This window comes from Microcebus murinus, chromosome 1 (assembly GCF_040939455.1).
Source record: "Microcebus murinus isolate Inina chromosome 1, M.murinus_Inina_mat1.0, whole genome shotgun sequence".
NCBI classification, from domain to species: domain Eukaryota; kingdom Metazoa; phylum Chordata; class Mammalia; order Primates; family Cheirogaleidae; genus Microcebus; species Microcebus murinus.
Window position 1 is genome coordinate 86,122,588 of NC_134104.1, and position 18,274 is coordinate 86,140,861.

The 18,274-nt window shown below is 34.2% G+C and overlaps 1 protein-coding gene across 3 annotated transcripts in view; it reads right to left on the minus strand.

The window, feature by feature from the left end:
• Positions 1-10,271: 10,271 nt before the first annotated feature.
• The window catches only part of NAALADL2 (N-acetylated alpha-linked acidic dipeptidase like 2), a 1,254,620-nt gene continuing 1,246,617 nt past the window's right edge, over positions 10,272-18,274 (minus strand). For all 3 annotated transcript variants that reach the window (XM_076003772.1, XM_076003759.1, XM_076003769.1), the window contains one exon: positions 10,272-17,641. In XM_076003772.1, the coding sequence (XP_075859887.1) occupies positions 17,443-17,641 (199 nt within the window). In that variant the 3' untranslated portion in view covers positions 10,272-17,442. The remainder of the gene's footprint in view (positions 17,642-18,274) is intronic.

The following is an 18,274-nucleotide window of genomic DNA, read 5'->3' on the forward strand; positions in this document are numbered from 1 at the left end:
GAATACAGTATAAGATTGAATTAACACATTTTGACAGACTTATCACATTTTCTCTTATAGAAAAAATCGACTAACACCACTAGGTAATTTTTTTTTTTTTTGCAGATATAGTAATACTAAGCTAGTATCTTTTACCTGTGCAGTTGAATACTTAATTCATTTTACTTTTTTATTCCATTATTTTTGAATTTTATTTCTTATTCAGCTTATTACCAAATCACTCCCTGTTCTTATATAAATTTATGATCAGTGTGACCAAAGGTAAAAATTTCTTCAAAGATCTCTAGCAGAGGAACACCTAGATAACTGAATGAAGTGAGAATTCTACTTTGAAAATAAGCTAATGGCATTATGTACATCATAAATTTAGTTGCACTGACTAAACAAATAGAGCCAGTATGTTTTGTGATTACTTTGATTCTCATCAAAACACATGTGGACTATTTTATCTTGGATAATCCAAATAATTTCATATTTGAGAAATTGAAGCAATGGTATAGAGAGATATTAATAAATAGATTTAGTTGTCTTTCCTGCAAATAATTAATTTGCCTGTACAAAATTTGAAAATAGTTCATAATTTCAAAGCTATTTCCTTCATATTTGCCTCAAGTCCTAATATTTTTTCAGATTTTGTTACCCAAGAATTATTCATAGGTGATCTTTTCTTTAGAATCCCTTATTTGTAATATTCTTCTTCTAATCTAATACTTGTGTGCTTTTTAGTATCCTTGTAAAATCTCTCCTCTTCCATAATTTTTTATTCATTATCAGGTATGAGAAAAAATAAAACATTATTATTCACTCTCAGTTGCAATAAAAATTGGTATTTTCTTTGTAAAGAAATTCAAAACTAACTATTGAAATCTAGAATTCATGGAGATCTTTCATTTCGGGATGGAAGATTAAACATAACATTTTCCTCCTTACTATTTTAAGACTTCATTAAAATGATGAAAACAAGTTAGAAGAAGGTGAAAATTCATAGCAATAAATAGAATAGGAACAGTACATTTCTGGACAAGAGCTTTCCACAGGTTTCTTACAGTAGGAAATGAAGTGGTTTCCAAGGAAAAGGTGCAGAGTTATCTAACTCTAAGGATAGAATTGATACTGGTGATGATTAGAAAACATAAATATTCCTCTCTCTCTTACCCCTTACCTCTCTCTGCTTCTCCCTTGAAGAGGAGCACTACTGTAATGATCAGTTTAACTGACACTTTACTGACCGTATAGTGCAGAGCTTTCCCTAGGCTTTAGTGTTCAAGCACATAGAGGCGTGTTGCTCTCTTTCTCTTCTCTTAATCAAGTAGGGATAGTAAGACAACCTAGACTGCTCCAGGAAAATTTTTTTACATGTTTTTGTTTCTTTTGACCATTCTTCAAACAAATATATATCAAATATATATCGAATGTCTACTTAGTGCCAGATCCATGAGGCATGTAGAATAAAATGGGGAGTAAATAAGGAATTGATACCACATTATGAAACCTACATTCTAGTGGGGGAATTAGTTACAAAAAAAGTGAAAAATAATAGCTACAATGGAAATAATTTGTGACTGAAAAGTATATGTTGCTATGAAACAGACAATGGGGATAGTTGATGTGTCCTGGCACAATTTCATGAAAAGGTGAGAATTTAACGGCAACTTCTCTATTTCCTAGTTAGCAGGGGCTCTTGTCTTCTCTATTTGCTAGTTAGCCTGCATCTCCACTATTGGGAATGGTATGTGGAAAGCACTGTGCCAGGAAGTTGTTGGGAAAGTTCAAGATTATTTCAGAAGGCCAATGAGACTAGAACACAGAAAACTAGAAATGTAGGCAAGCCCAAAATATATTGGGCAGCACAACGGACGTGTTAAGAGTTAATGGGTCATAGAATTATAACATTAAATCATTTTTTCTTAAAACCGGGAAGATATCATTGATAAGTTTGATGCTACGTTAATGCTCCTTCCTTTGTAGAAAACCTGGTGTAATTTGACTTCTTAAAGTTTTGTTTTATTTTGCTTTACTTTCTGGAATTTTTAGGATTATCTAAACTTGGTGGTTTAAAATTATACAGTATGTTGGCAATGACAAAGTGTTCATTCATTTTGCTGGGAAATCGGTGGGACCTTAAAGTGACTGTCCTTTCACTACAGTAATTTAGTCCTCTATCATTTTTCTTTTTCCTCTGCTTTTCTGTTCTTCCTTTCAAAATCTTGGTTGATGGTCTTAATTATCTATATTGAATTAAATTTTACATGTAATAAAATTCACTAATCTTAAATATACAATTTAATGAGGTCTGACAAATTTAAACAATCATGTAGCCATCACCACCACAATCAAGATATAAAACATGCACATCACCTCAAAAGTTTTCCTTGCCCATTGTGCAATAAAAAACTTATCCCTTGTTTAGGGAAAAGCCCAGGACAGTATAGAAAAACTGGCCTCCAAACTGACATGGATCCTAGAGACCCAACATCTGCCCACCCTGCGTGGTGTTGCCTTAAATCCCTTCCCAGTGATTGACACAGAATTTTCATATTATATCATTGCTTGTTCACAGAGAAACAAATTAAGCATTTGTAATACCATCATCATGCTCTGTCATACAATGCCATACTATGTTAATGATATTCCAGCTTTCCATTAGGCAGAGATTTAAGTATTACAGTTAGCTAAAAGGCACCATAAGACAACCAAAGCAGCTCTAAATCAGTCAGGGCTGGTTTGATTTGGCTATTTCAGGGCGGGAAACTGCTGAGACACCCAAGAAAGTGCTAGCCACCTTTTCTGGGCCCAGTAGTTATCTTGCTACCTGATAGACTACTTTGCAACAATTCTTCTGAGCTCTCCAGGTTAGTGGTGTCTCTGCTAAGTGGTAGTGCAGCAGTCCCCAACCTTTTTGGCAGCAGGGACCAGTTTCACACAAGACAATTTTTCGACCTATGTGGTTAGGGGCGGGTGGGAGGAGGAGCTCAAGCAGAAATGCCAGTGAGTGATGGTGAGAGTGGGGAGAGGCTGTAAATACAGATGCAGCTTTGCTCTCCTGCCCAGCTCACCTCCTGCTGTGCCTCCACCCCCATTTCCTAAGTTTCATTGTTTCATGGATGGCAATTTTTCCAGAGGTGGGTGTGACAGGGCATGGGGGTGGGGGGCACGGGTAGGAGAGTTCTGTAGCAGATCCCTAACAGGCTACAGATCAGTACACAGGTCTGCGGCCTAGGGGTTGGGGAAATCAGTGGCAGGGAACCTAAGTTTTTCCCTCACGCTTACATCCAGTCCCTAGCAAATTCTGATCAGGTTCTGTCACTACAGTTTTTTCTTTTTGTAGAATTTCATATAAATTCAATATTACATGATATAATTGTCAAGCAGTTCCTAAGCAGCATCAGCACAGTGGTTGAAGCTGCTACATTGGCTTGCCATATGCTCATAAATTTAACCAGTTAGCAGAGTGTCCCAATTGGATTTTGAAAGTTTATTGCACATAGTACAGCAGGTAATATAAGGTTCATGTTCTTGTCCATTCACCTCGTACCTTCAAGTCTCATGTGGGTGGTACAAAGGCAGGCCCAGGAGGGTGCTATGCATCAGTGGGTCTGTGTAAAGCTGAGGAACCCTGAGCTTAGCATACCTTCAGTATTTTAAATGGACTGTTAGTGAACCTGCCCAACCTTTGCTTTGTGTGTGAGACAATATCTTTATTATAGTGCTTAGTAAACAGATCTCTTCCTTCTGCATAACAAACATCCTTGAAAAGAAGGTCTTCAACAAAAGCTGTCACAATATGTAGAAATGCCATTGTGAATTGTCTCCCAACAACACACTTTTGCATATGGCTTGCTTCACTTAGTATAATAGTTTTGAGATTCACTCTTGTTAGCATATATAGTAGTAATTTCATCCTTTTTACTCCTAGATAATACAAGCATACCTTGTTTTATTGCTCTTTATTGAACTCCATATTTTATTTTATTTTTTTATAAATTGAAGGTTTATAGGTTTTTATAGGGGTTTTTTAATATATAAGTTGAAGGTAACTCTGCATCAAGCAAGTCTATGGGAGTGCCACCTTTCCAACAGCGCGTGCTCACTTTGTGTCTCTACCACATTTTGGTAATTCTTCTAGTATTTCAAAATTTTTCATGATTATTATATCATTATGGTGATCTGTGATCAATGAGCTTTAGTGCTACTATAAAAATTGTTTTGCCATGCCATGAACTGTGCCCATATAATATGGCAAGCTTAATCAGTAAATGTTGCATGTGGTCTGACTGCTCCCCTAACTGGCCAATCCCTGTCTCTCTCCCTCTTCTGGACCTCCCTATTCCCTAAGGCACTATAATCAAATTAGTCCAATTAATAACCCTACAGTGGCTTTTAAGTGCTCAAGTGAAATGAAGAGTCCCACATTTCACTACTTAAATAAAAAGCTAGAAATGATTAAACCTTCACATGTCAAAAGTCAAAATAGGCTGAAAGCTAGTCCTCTCGTGCCAACCAGTCAGGCAGATTGTGAATGCAAAGGAAAAGATCTTGAAGGAAATGAAAAATGATACTCAAGTGAACACATGAAGATAAAAAGAGTGAAACAGCTTTACTGTACATATGGAGAAAGCTTTAGCAGTCTGAATAGATCACAGGAGCCACAACATTTCCTTAAGCCAAAGACTAGTTCAGAGAAAGGTTCTAAAGTCTGTTCAATTCAATGAAGGCTAAGAGAAGTGAAGAAACTGCAGAAGTCTGAAGCTAACTGAGGTCGGTTCATGAAGTTTAAGGAAATAACCCATCTCTACAACATGTAAGTACAAGGTGAAGCAACAAGTACTGATGTAGAAGCTGCAATAAATTATCTAAAAGCTCTAACTAAGATAATTAAGGTAACTACACTAAACAATAGATTTTCAATATAGACAAAAAAGCTGTTGATTGGACACAGTTGCCATCTAGGGCTTTCATAGTTACAGAGAGGAAGTAAATTCCGACTTTAAATCTTCAAAGCTCAGACTGACTATCTTGTTGGGGGCTAATGAAGCTGGAAACCTCAAGCTTCAACTTGAGATTAAAGCTACTACTCAATTACCATTCTGAAAATCCTAGGGCCCTTGAGAATTATGCTTAATCTGCTCTGCCTGTGCTCTATAAATGGAAAAACAAAGCCTAGATGACAGCACCATCTGTTTATATCATGGTAAGCCACTGTTGAGGCCTACTGCTCAAAAGAAAAAGATTCTTTTAGAAGTATTACTGCTCATTGACAATGCACCTAGTCACGCAAGAGACCTGAAGGAGATATACAAGGAAATGAATGTTGTTTCCATGCCTTCTAACACAATTTCTATTCTGCAGCCTATGGATTAAGGAGTAAAGATTTTTAGTATGTTTTATCTATATCTTTTATAGTTACTGCTCTTATCTTCAAGTCTATGATCCATTTAACTTAATTTTTGTACAAGGTGTGAGATGCAGTCCAAGGTTCACTTTTTTCTATAGGTATAATGTTTTTCATTTCTGGTCTGCTAACTTAATGAACTACATTGATTTTCAAAAAATGGTGAACAACTTTGGGAGTGATGTCAGCCATGATACACAGACCAAAATATTTTTAAAATAAGTCCTGAGTCTAAAAGAACTCAGTACTTGCAGTACTGCAGAAGAGCACAAAATAGAGAAGAGCTATAAAGAAATGGCTGTAAAGAAACAGATAAGAGCAATTTCACTTTATCCACGTCAGCCCTTCCCCCAAGTGGCATTGCTCAGTACTAAGAATGATTTATTTGGTTCCAACTTTATCTTAGGGCAAGGGAGAAGGTGGAGTGTGTATCCAATACACTCACCCCCTCCGGATGCTGCCTGAGGGATTGGTTTCTATCTCACCTCACATAGAACACAGATGGCACCAGCATAGTTTTGATGTCTCAGGGAAACCATGAACAAAGGAAAGGGGCAAGAGATTTGTTGCAGCTAGCATATCTCTAAGATTAGGGGAAGGTGCAGAATCTGTTGTTTCTCTCATAGGGAGAAGAGTGCCAGCCTTTCAGAACACTGCCCAAGTGACAGTTTTGTCCTCCAGTCTGCTATTGAACCCCTCTAGTAAATTTTTCCATTCAGCTATTACACTCTTCAGCTCTAGAATTTTTTTTCATCTTTTTTATATGTTCTGTACCTTTTTTGATATTTTCCCTTTGTTCACGTATCATTTTCCTGATTTTGTTTAGTTGTCTATATGTGTTCTGTTGTAACTCACTGAGCTTCTTTAAAACAAATATTTTAAATTCCTTGTCAGGTAATTCATGGATATCTGTTCTTTTAGGGTCAATTACTAAAGATTTGTTTTATTCCTCTGTTTAAGTCATATTTCCCTGACTCTTCTTTTTCCTTGTAGCTTTGCATTGGTTTGAAGAAGTAGTTACCCTTCCCACTCCTTATGGACTGGATTCAATGAGAAAATGCCTTCACCAATCTGCCCAGCTAAAGATTCTGGGAGCCTCTCAAACTTTTTCTCTGCATGTGTCTTCTTTAATTTTTGTGCCTGTCGATTTCTAATTAGAAGGATTTAGTGTTTTAGTTTGTTTTGTTTTATTTTCAGGATCCTGTATTCTCTCGTTCCCTCTGGTGTCTGACTGCCATTCCATGAGTCATAACCTTTGTAGCATACTCCACTCTCTCCCTGCCTCCCTGGGAGCAGCTTTAAGTTATGTGTCTTCCCACAATGTCACTGAGCCATGCAGGTCACAGTAAACTGTGCTGCCCTTTTTCTTTGTTCTTAGCTGCCTCTAGGCATCCAAACTATGCCAGTTCAATAAGCACTTCAGGTGAGAAAAACTAGGCTAATTAATGCTATTCAATGGAGTCCAAGAGAAAATATTATTTTAAGGAAGTAGAAATGTCAAAAGACTTGAATATAATTGAAATAATGTGAGGTGAGAATTGAAATATATTCATTACACTTAGTACCTTAGAGATAAAAGGGTGACCATATTTCCTGAGCCAGGATAATATTGACTCCTGATTTCCCAGAATAATTATTAATAATGCTTCCTTTTCCTTTGAAAACTTGTCCTAATTTGTACAATAAATTATAATTTACCTTGCTTAGAGAGGTTATATTGCAATTATTTAAATTGCATTGGATGGAATATTGAGAGCACAATCCAGATTGTCAAGGAATGAATGGGGCTTTAGTGGGAGGTGAAGGAAGAACATCTGAATAGTTGGCAAATCTGAAAAAAGTCTAATTATGAGGGAAGGCAAAAGATAAGTAAGCACTGAAGAGAGGGAAAAGTGAGAATCAGATATGAAAGGTGTTGGAATCATCCTTAGGCACATGGGTTTTATCCTGAAAATGTTGGGAAACCACCAATGCTGTGACTTTTACATTATGATGAAAGTCTGTTCAGTATGTTCTATCTGTAAGTTATTCATAGTTATCTTAAATATTTTATATTATCACTTATAATATCAAGTAGTGTCTAACTATAATAAAAGATAAGCAGTCTGGAGCTTCTTCTTCCCACAAAAAACCAAAAAAGTCACAATCTTTGCTGAGGCTGAGAAAAAAGAAACAAATTTCAAAGCAGAAAACTATGGGAATGTCCTACCCTGACTATCCTGTGTGACTTACATATGCTGTACCTTTTATTCTGGAATGCCATTCTTCTCCTTTTCCCCTTGAAGAACTTCAATTCACTCTTCAGGCTCAATTCAAATACTTTTGCCTCTGAGAAACCTTTCTTGGCTTCTACATTATTTAGTTGTATTTACTCTGCTCTTATGTCACCTTGCATAGATCTCCATTCTAAGACTTAAGGCTATGTATTTATGTGTCTTTTGCTCTCTTAGCTCTGCATTGAAGCTAGTTGTTTCTTTCGCTAGAAAGTGGTGTGGAAAATTACACCAAAGCCATTTAAAGCTATTTTTTTATAATATATTATATGGTTAAGTGATCTACATAGAATCAGAGAAAAAAATGCAAGAGATTTTGATATATGTGGATATAAGAGTTAGGTATGTTCATTCATTCATTCATTCATAGTAAAAGTGAGACCCATTTGGAGATTGTGGTAACCATGCTCAGCCCCACGCCACCACATACATCCTCCCCCATCATGCCAGGGCTGGGAACATGAACATACAGTTCATAGACTCTCATGCCAGCTGGATTCCAGTTGGATCTGCCAACAGGAGACACTTGCAAGAAATTAAAAGGCAAAAAAGTGTAGAGAAAAAAGTGTAGTTTTTGTTTTGTTTTGTTTTCCCTACTTCTGGTCGGGGAGTCTGAAGGAGTGGAGACTCCAGACTTCTAATCAAAACTGTGGTGGTTCTTTAAGCCTTATGTACAGTGGGTCCACCAGCAGGAGCAATAGTTTCCAAGAGTTTCAGTAGAATGTCAGCTCCTGGGTTATTGCAGATTTCTTCCTTTATGCCTCTTCCTTTCTTCCTCCAGCCCTAAGGTCAGTAGCCATTTCTCTGAGAAACAGCAGTTTCACCCTTTTTGTTACTCCAGCAGTTTCAATAATTTTGTGATCATATTCATGTTTTAAAATCCATTTTGCTTGAAATACTCATAAAGGCTAATGTAATGTGAGGGAGAGAGGATGGTGACATTGAATAGGATGGGGTAGCAGTGGCAATAGAGAAATGTACAGATTGGAGTTATATTTTGCAGAGAGCCAATACAACTAGCTGATGGATTGGATGGAGGGAGTGAGGTAAATAAAACGATCATAGATGATATTCACTTTTTACTGGAGAATCCAGTGTATTTACTGAGATACAGAGTAATTGAAGAGGAGCAAATTTGGCCAGAAATATAACCATACTGAAATTATATCTATAAGCATTTAGAATGTCAGAAAATGCCATATAAAGCACCTTTATAAGATTAGCATAATTAAAGAAAGGGAGAGGAAAGGGATTGTGCTTCTGAAACTGTGTCATTTAGAAAGAGAAATTAGGTTAATGGCTGTAAATGTGGGCTCTAGAATCAGACCATCTTATTAGGATTTTATGTTACTTTGATGATTTTATTTTTAATTCAGAAAAGTAGTGAGAATTACATAACAAACACACACGTGCCCACCACTTAAATTGACAAGGGAGGATATAAATAAACATGAACAATAAGTAACCTGCCACCCCACTGTTGTATTGCATATACTTCCTTTGTATATATAAAAGAAATGAAGCATTGCAGTTAAAGTTGTACTCTATAGCCCATCTTAAGCTTACTTGTTCCTATCCTAGTATCATGAATTAAATTAGGTATACTTAATATTTTGAATACATATTTACAAATTAATAAATAATATATAATTTTGTATATTGTTTTAATTTTACTTACTGAGTATAATTTTTATACATATATATTTTTCCTCCCGAATTATTTTTTTAATGTTTTTATATCTATGTGGGTATATGTGTATAGTAGCATAATAACTGTCACAGTTATTAATCTCCCTAACTCTTAATTTTCTCATCCATCAAATGGGATGAATGATACCTACTCATAGCCTATTGTAAAGATTAAAAGATATCATCCAAGTGACACTCAGCAACCGGAGTCTGACACAATGGTAAGCTGATAAAACTGCATAGTAGGACTGTTGGAGAAGGAAAGCTGTTCTTTAGTCTTAAAGAGACTTAAGGAAGGCCCAGTGAGATAGGCATGTGGCCTGAGCACCTGGTGCCTTTAAGTTCTCTGCTCTGTCAACATGTTTACAATAAACTGCACTATCTATGAGAATTACTACTAGTTAAACTGAAGTCTTATATCCTATTTGACTATGAAGTCCTAAGGTAAAACAGTGCTAATTATCTTTGTATCTCTAGCATCTAATACAGTTAATGGCCCAGAATACACTCTTAGCAAATGTTTGCTAAATGATAAAATGGATGATATCTGCTATATCATGCAAATAGTGAGCTCTTTCTGTGTGAAAAATAACTGACAGCATTTTTCAGAGCCAATTTGAAGAAACAAAACTCTTTGGCCCTGGAGGTGATACAGATGCTGTTACTTGATATTAGACCTTGTCACAAAGAGCAAACCTAAATGACCCAATATGAGATTAATGTTCAAGAAAAGAATGGAAGACAAAGATGAAAAAGATGATAAAACCTTTAAAAATGTTCCTTAAACAAGAAAACATTCTGTTTGAGTGTGATACACATTATGTAAAGATGATCCACTAATAAAATATACTAATAACTAATTCATTTTGCATATTTAAAATATTGCACATCTTGTCATAAAAAATACAATATACCAATGATTTTTACTTGTATTTAATATTTTTAAAATGAGTATTTTAAACATCACCATTTCACTGTACATACTCATTGCATTTATGATCAGAACATGTGTTTTAAAAGATGCCTTCATTTCATAGTACTCATGTTTTCAATTATGTGCAAATATTTAAGGAACTGAAATATAAAATATTCACTTATATTATTAATGGATGTAGTATCCCAATCCATTTTTGTTATTCAAGATCACAACATACTTGCATAAGTAAGCTGCATTTTAAGTCATGTAAGTAACATATAAAAAGTTATAAAATAAATTGAGGTCACACGAGCTAAATATAGAAAGCACTAAAATTCTGATAGGCAACCACACATTATAGAAATGAGACATTCAGCCAGTCATAGTAATTAGAAAGATACAGGAAAATGTCTCTAAATCAATACTATTAAAAATCAATTACAACAAAGACGATGACAATGAAAATCTCTGTACAATGGAAAGATTTTTGAATCACAGATAATAATGGAATTATTTTGAACAAAACACAAACAGATCAGTGCAATTTAGTAATTGGGACACTTCTTGAGATATGTTTGTTTTTAATCAAAACAAATTTATTTAGAGAAATTATCCTTCAAATTTTATCCCAAATCAATTTATAAATCTTCCCCTGCTCATTTCCATTCTTCATTTTGGGATATTTTTTAATATTATACCACTGAGAAATTTTACTTATAAAATCTTAAAACCTAAATGTTACTACATTGTAGACGTGATTAAAATATTAAATGCATGGTGTATATTAACATTCAAAACACATATAAAACTATTATCAAAATGACATGCTGATTACCTAGATGTCTATAAAAACAAATTAGCCCTTCAAAGTGTTCTTGAAAGGTTTTTTTTTTTCTTTTATGAATACTTTTCTATTTATATTCTCCAAGCAGCAAGTTAGGATGTATGGGATGTATTTACCACTAAACCTTTCTGTTTGAATTATAAACACTAAATCACCTAATAGAGTCCTATCTCAGCTTCTAAATAGAATTATTTATAACATCTTCAGGATATAATTATGTGAGCTATACTTAGCCATCTGGGCATTTTGCTTCCTGCAGACAACTTGCATGGTGTAATAAAATATTTTTTATCTGTGTTTGTTTCTCATTAAACAGATATGTTAAATTGTCTTTATAGAGTAATGGCATTTTATTCTAACTTTCAAAATAAGGTAGTCTATTTGCAGCAGCTTGATATAAAAGTAAACAAAAAATTATTAATATTATTAAAATACTACTGCATACACCAAAAGCATCTAAAAATTAAAAAGATAAAACACACACCAAATAGTGACCATCTGCATGGTAACATATTGAATAAAGTTTCTTTCAAGAAGTTGGAGAGTCATAATTACTGAGCAGGCTAGATAATTAAATAATTACACATTTTGATTGAAATATATATGTAGTCCATTAAAATAGGGACTCTAACTTCACTTCTCTAGCTAAGCTTCTATTCAGATGCCAAGTTTGTACTTTAATTAGAACAAAAGACCGACATTAACTTCATTGCAACATAATAATTCATAATAATTGTATATTAATCTCTTGAGCTTGCAGGAATATAGCACATGACATATGGCATAGTACAGGCACCTGTGTGGTCCTTTGGGGACTGAGGTGGTGCATATTAATTAGCTCCTGGAAAATAAAATCTGTTTCCCTCTGAGAAAAGCTACCTTAGTGCTTATTGGCTTAAAACATCAAATAAATTAGATGAAATACTGTTAGGCTCTGTCCACACTCATTAAAGCTTTGTGTAGATGTAGGCACTGAATCAGCTGCTTATGAGTTCATTCTTGACTGGAATCTTGCATAAGAAATTAGAGTAGCCATGCATTTCTTTGGCCTTGATGATTGGATTTTGGCTGAAAATATCAAAATTACCATTTTGGTTACAGAAAACGATACAATTATATAATTCAAACACAAAATAATGTAACCAGAAACATTAAAATTTGAAGCAGCTTTTTTTTAATGCTACCTGAAACTGCCTCAATTTAACCCTTTGCTGTGTAAATTCAGATCCAATCTGAATATGAGATTATAAATGTCTTTAAGAAATATGTCATCTTGCAATAAGGAAGACATCAAGATTCTTGACAGTCTTACGTATGTTAAAGGCACTTTAGTGTACATCTTTGAAAGGTAATGGAAAGGCATTATGGAGCTAAACCTCTGGCTGATTAACAGATATATTTGTATTGAGAAAGATAGATCTTAAAATTACTTCTCAGGGGAAAATTTCTAATGTCAGAGTATATCTAGAAAGAAAAAACAGAAAATTGAGTAGACATGGTGACGACCAGAAAGGCTACATTTAAAAATTTTTATTTGCTACTCTTCTTCAAGTTCATGTCACTTAAAATTCTGAATTATATAAAACATTAAAATTCTTAATTAAATAAAACAAACCCAGTTAACTGGAAAGTATTTTTACTTAATGGGGTGCTTAGGACTCTGAGGTTTTTTAAGATCTTTCAGAATAGCAGGTTCTTCTAATGAGGCAATATAAACTCATAAAAAAAATACAAATTCACTAATGTGGCTGGGCAGAATATTTCTTTTCTCAAATACCACATTATTTGTTTGTTTATCTCCTGCATTGCATCCATGGTCCTGAAATAAAACTATTATATTGCTTATGTGTTTACTGGAATATGTGGGCCCACTTCTCTTCCACTCAACATAGTTTAAAATAATTCCTTTCTGTTAATCAAATGTGCAGCTAAGGCACATTTATTTAACTAGTCTATATTACCAATGAGATGACAATGTGTTATCCTCAGAGAAAGCTTAATTTTTTGAGTAATTAATTATACATAACAGAATGTCTCATGAGAACATTTTTGGCTAAGTCTATCAATTTATTGTGCAAATAATTATAGTTTTCCATTTGAGAAAAAGATGCTGGTTCATTATTAGTATGATGGCAACAAATCATCATTTATCTTATTTTGGTAACACCTTTACAGTGGGGAAGCTTGCTATATGCTATATATTTATTTAAATGAAAAAGTCATTTAGTTATTCTGAGTTTTTAAGAATAATGTAAAACTTTGGTTTTAGATCACAGCACTTATTGAACTTTAGATCACAGCACTTATTGGTTGCTAGGAGAAAAATAAAAAGAATAAAAAATAAATTAAATCACAGCACCTGCCACCACCCCCACCACCCCCGCCAACCAGGGAAATTACATAGGCATTTAGAGAAGAAAATGGTGACACTGTGGTATCTGGTATCTTTTTACTATTTGTAATCTAGTTGTCATGATATTCCACAATGGTGCACTTACTTTTAATGCTCTTACAGATATCTTTAAACTTACGTATACCATTGTTGGAGTGAGCTGCCATTACCAAAAATGATGTAATTTATTTCCTCAAATTCCTTCATTATACCAAAGGAGTGAGAGAATGCACAGTCTGACCAGTTTTGGAGAAACACATGAAAATTTTCAATTACATCACTTTCTAGAATCAAAAGATTGTTCTGATATTTTTTGCAGCACTCTGTGAAGAACACAGAACTGAACACCAGAGGGCCCAGCAGAGAACTATACCTCACTTCTTGCACAAGTCTCCCAACCAATGTTCCTCATTTTTAAAATGAGTTGTTGTGGGTTGAATTAGACAAAAACAAACAAACAAACAAAAAACTACATGGAAAAAGTCTAGAACAGTGCCTGGCATGAGCAGGCATAGATATTAGCTGCAACTGAGTTCTTTTCTGAGAGATAAAATAGGCTCTATTTTTTCCTTTTAATGGTTCTATTAATAGCAAACCTTTAAGTCTTTCTTTTAATTGTGACCCTTCAACTTATTCAGATATCTTGTCAGCTGATGTTTTCTTGGGAGTTAGGATTAATGTAGATTGGAAATTCTTAAACTTCACCGTGCATAAGAATCATCTGGAAATCTTGGTGAAGGCCTTTCCCCAAATTCCACATTTTGAGAAACATTGATTTAGATTATTGATTAATCTTGGGCTAACTTGTCCCCTTTTAAAACATTTTGCTTAATGTCTTCTTCCTGACTTGGGATGTCATGTAGATACTTCTCCCATTTCCCCCCAAGGGCCCAGTCTTTTTGTCCTTTGTCTGGATTCCCTTGGACAGTTTTGCTTGTAGGGTATAGTCAAAGAATGAGCTATTCTTGAATTAAAAGCAGTGTTTCCAGTCCATACAACAGCTGATAGAATGGTTGGTTACATAGAATGCCCTGGAAAAGATCATTTATAAACCTGTCTCCTCAGGGAGAGAGCAAGATATGTTGCATGAGAAAGCAGAGAAGCTTAAGTTCCAGCTTTGGCTATTAACTAAATACATGACTATGCCCAAGTTTCTAAGTCACTTTGGGTTCAGTTACGATATCTCATAGGGGTGATCATTTCTTTTTTGGCTGAAGGCAAGATCCTAGGGTTTAGATCAGAATGGCTCTTAGGATTCCTTTTGACACTAAGATCAATGCTTTTCCTTAAATGGCAGTATTCCATGTGTGAGCTGCAGTATTCCTGCCTGAACACAAATGATGGGTCCACATTTGCCACATTTTCTTGGGAGACTAATCATTTATGATTCATTATTTCTTGACAAAATTCTATGTATGAAGAATTATGAGATGTACCAGGCACACGATGTCTCAGCAACAATTTAAACCTACTACCAATTTCTGTAACACTTGCTATTAACTTGCTCAGGCTATTATTTACTTGAATCAATTGGCAAGAAAAGTAAAATAATATAAATTTGCAGGAATCCTGAGGTAACCATACAATAGCAGTAATATTGCTAGTTAGGAAGTTTGTTGTAATCAAATATCTAGAGCAGCATCCAATCATAGTATGATTGGACATCTGCTTTAATTATAATGTAGCTTCTTCACATAATCTCTTAAATAGAATAATACAAACATATTAGTCCATAGTCAACGGCAGTTTTCAAATAGCAAATACCATATAATTTAGAAGTAAAGAATACAGAATAACATTTTGCAATGTCATTTACCTGGGTACAGAATCTTTAAACAAAAATGAAGAAGAAAAATATTTTCTGCTCTCAATGCTAGTTTAGGTTATGGGGGGGGTGTGAATGTATTTTAGGAGTTTCTTTTAAAATGATAAACCATCAAACTGATAATAGTTTGCCTTTCTTTGTTTTAAATTCAACTCCAAATAAAGAATTGGAATGAACATATTGACCTTTGATTAAATATTTAAGATCCTTTGGGCTAAGGCATTCTACTATTGGGCCCACACGGGCCTGTATGTGTATTCTCACCTCTTTTCTGCTCAATCTCTTCAGAGAAAGAAAGAGCATTCATGTCAAGGCAGGTAAGAGCCTGATCCTTTTAGACCTTTTCTATGCACACTCTTCAATATGGCAAATATTTTCAAATAAATACATTAGTTTTAAAAAATAAAATTGTAAGGCAGTTTCATTTCTCATGTAAAAATATGTGCACATGGGCAATTTAGATGAAAATGGATTTCTGCTTGAATTATCTAGCTAATTGCCTCAATTCTCTACTTTGCCTTGAGCATATAACATTACTTGCGGTAGGAACAGTTGACCCTTATAAATCAATTAATCAATACTGATTAATTCTTTCCCTTCAACTTTAGCTTTTCTTTAAACTAAGATTAGGTTTCTGGTCATCCATAAAAAGTGAAGATTTAGACATATAGTGACTGTCTGCAATGTTGCCCTGGCAGTGTGTAATGGGGAAGTGTATTTGAGTGCTGAGTTAGGTAGAGAAAATTTATATGAAATATTCTGAGGATGTGTTTCCTAAGGGGAATTGCTTTATCTAATATTAGAAGAACATTTTTCAAATCAATTTCTAAAGGTAAAATAAAAGTTTAACCTGTCACCCAATAAGCAGAATTTTAGGGTTTCAGGAATAATGGATGCTAGTGCCATTCAATGACAATGTCAAATGAAAAGCTTAATTTTCCACAAGAGAACTGAAGTGTGGAAGAGACACTCTCCCTGTAACATGGCATAAAACTAGAAGCATGAGTATTTTCTACATTTCCATCTTAGTCACAATTAAGGATAAAGAAGAAAAAATTTTGAAAGTTTCCTCACAAAATTAAGGAACTTTTATTGATAAAAAGAACCACATCTTTCATAATAACCCCTTTTTGTCAGAGGCAGAAGTAGAGTTTGATGCTGTATAAGATATTGTGGGTTTTCAAAGAAAAACTCTGCTACTTTCTCAGGGATATTATACAGTATTCTGTGAAAACTACCTTATAGCAAGGAGTTTCAGAAAACTCACAAGAAAGAAAAGCATTGTGAGATGCTTTCATTTTAGAGTAGCTTCTGTTTCAATGGTTCCAACAGAAAAAAATATATGAAATATTTTTCTCTCTCATTAAGTCATACATCACTCCTAAAATTCTTACAAAATCAACGGAGGCAAATTAGGGATTTCAAAGCTAGTCACTTTATAAGTTGTTAGGAAAAATTTGCATTTAAATTGTTCTGTGCAGCTACCTTGAGATTTTTCCCTGGAATGTTTATGGCTCTTTTTTTCATTAATACTTAAAAAATACAATTTCATAACCAGTGTATTACTACATCTAGTTGTGTTAAGAATAGGAACTTCATTTCATAAAATAGAAACATTCAAAGTACTTTGGTCAACGAATCACTCAGAATACTTGAATTCTTCATACTGACCACTTAATAGTGAAGTTAATCTGAAACCATATCAACTCTCTATTACAGAAAGTAGGTCATTAATAGCTCTTTCAGAGGGAATAACTTGTGTTCATATGTATTCTGCCCATAGGAGCAAAGATTGTCCAGAACTTCTTGCAACTTTCCCCCAAAATAGTTTATATATATAAAAATACAGCAGATTTCTTTTCAATAGATAAATCTTAAGTATTATTTCAGTAACTTGCTTTTATATATTTGGAAATGTAGATATAAGAAAAATATTAAATGTGCAAAATGCTCTTTTTATATGTACATTTAAAAAATACAATGTAATAATAGCTTTACAGTTGTCAAAAAGCCATTGGGGGAAACAAGACTTCAATGTTAGAAAATCTGGTCAGATTAGAGCTTTTGCTTGTGGAATTGTAAACACACTTTTTAAAATGCTGAGAGTTTTCTCAGTTCTTTCCAACCAAGACACTCTCGAACACATCAAGTCCTGCTTTGAAGTAAACCTGAGCAGAATTAATGCTGTTCAACACTTCTGATAGGGCTTCTTCAAGGGTCTCATTTGATGCAAGTGGCTTGCAGTGCTCCCAAGCCTCCACAAGTATTGAAAATTGGCTTGTCTTCTCATCAAGGTGGTACAGGATGTTTCTGAAAATACATATAGAATGTGTAAATATTATGCACAATGTCATTTTCATATCAAACATCATAATGAATATTTCTAAGAAGCTGTGATGTTTGCAATAAATAAAGAAGAAATTACAAAAATGCAATATCACTATTTTTCAATACCTAAGGAATTAATGGATTTAGATATTGACCATCAGTAGTTTTCCATCTTGATGAAAAAAAGAGAGAGAACCACATACTATGTACCTCCTGATAGAAATACACAACAATATCTATGAACTAGAGTAAGTAATTTTGCTAAAAAGGAAATTGATTCTGAATCTGATGAAGCTTCTACATCCAATTGCTAATAAATACAAAGTACAGATAATTATGTTAAATGAAACCATGGTGTATCATCAGCAAAATATCGACTGTGGAAAATTGTATAGGAAAAATGACTCAGTTTATTCAACAAATAAATTGCAATTAAATATAGATGAAGGAAAAAAACCTACAGACCCTGGTTTCTCAACCTTGCTCTGTTGATAGTTTGGGCAGGAGAATTTTCTATTATGGTGGCCATCCTATGCATTATAGGATGTTTTTCAGTATCCCTGGCCTCCACATACCAGATATCAGTAGTATACCTTCTTTAGTTGTAAAAACCTA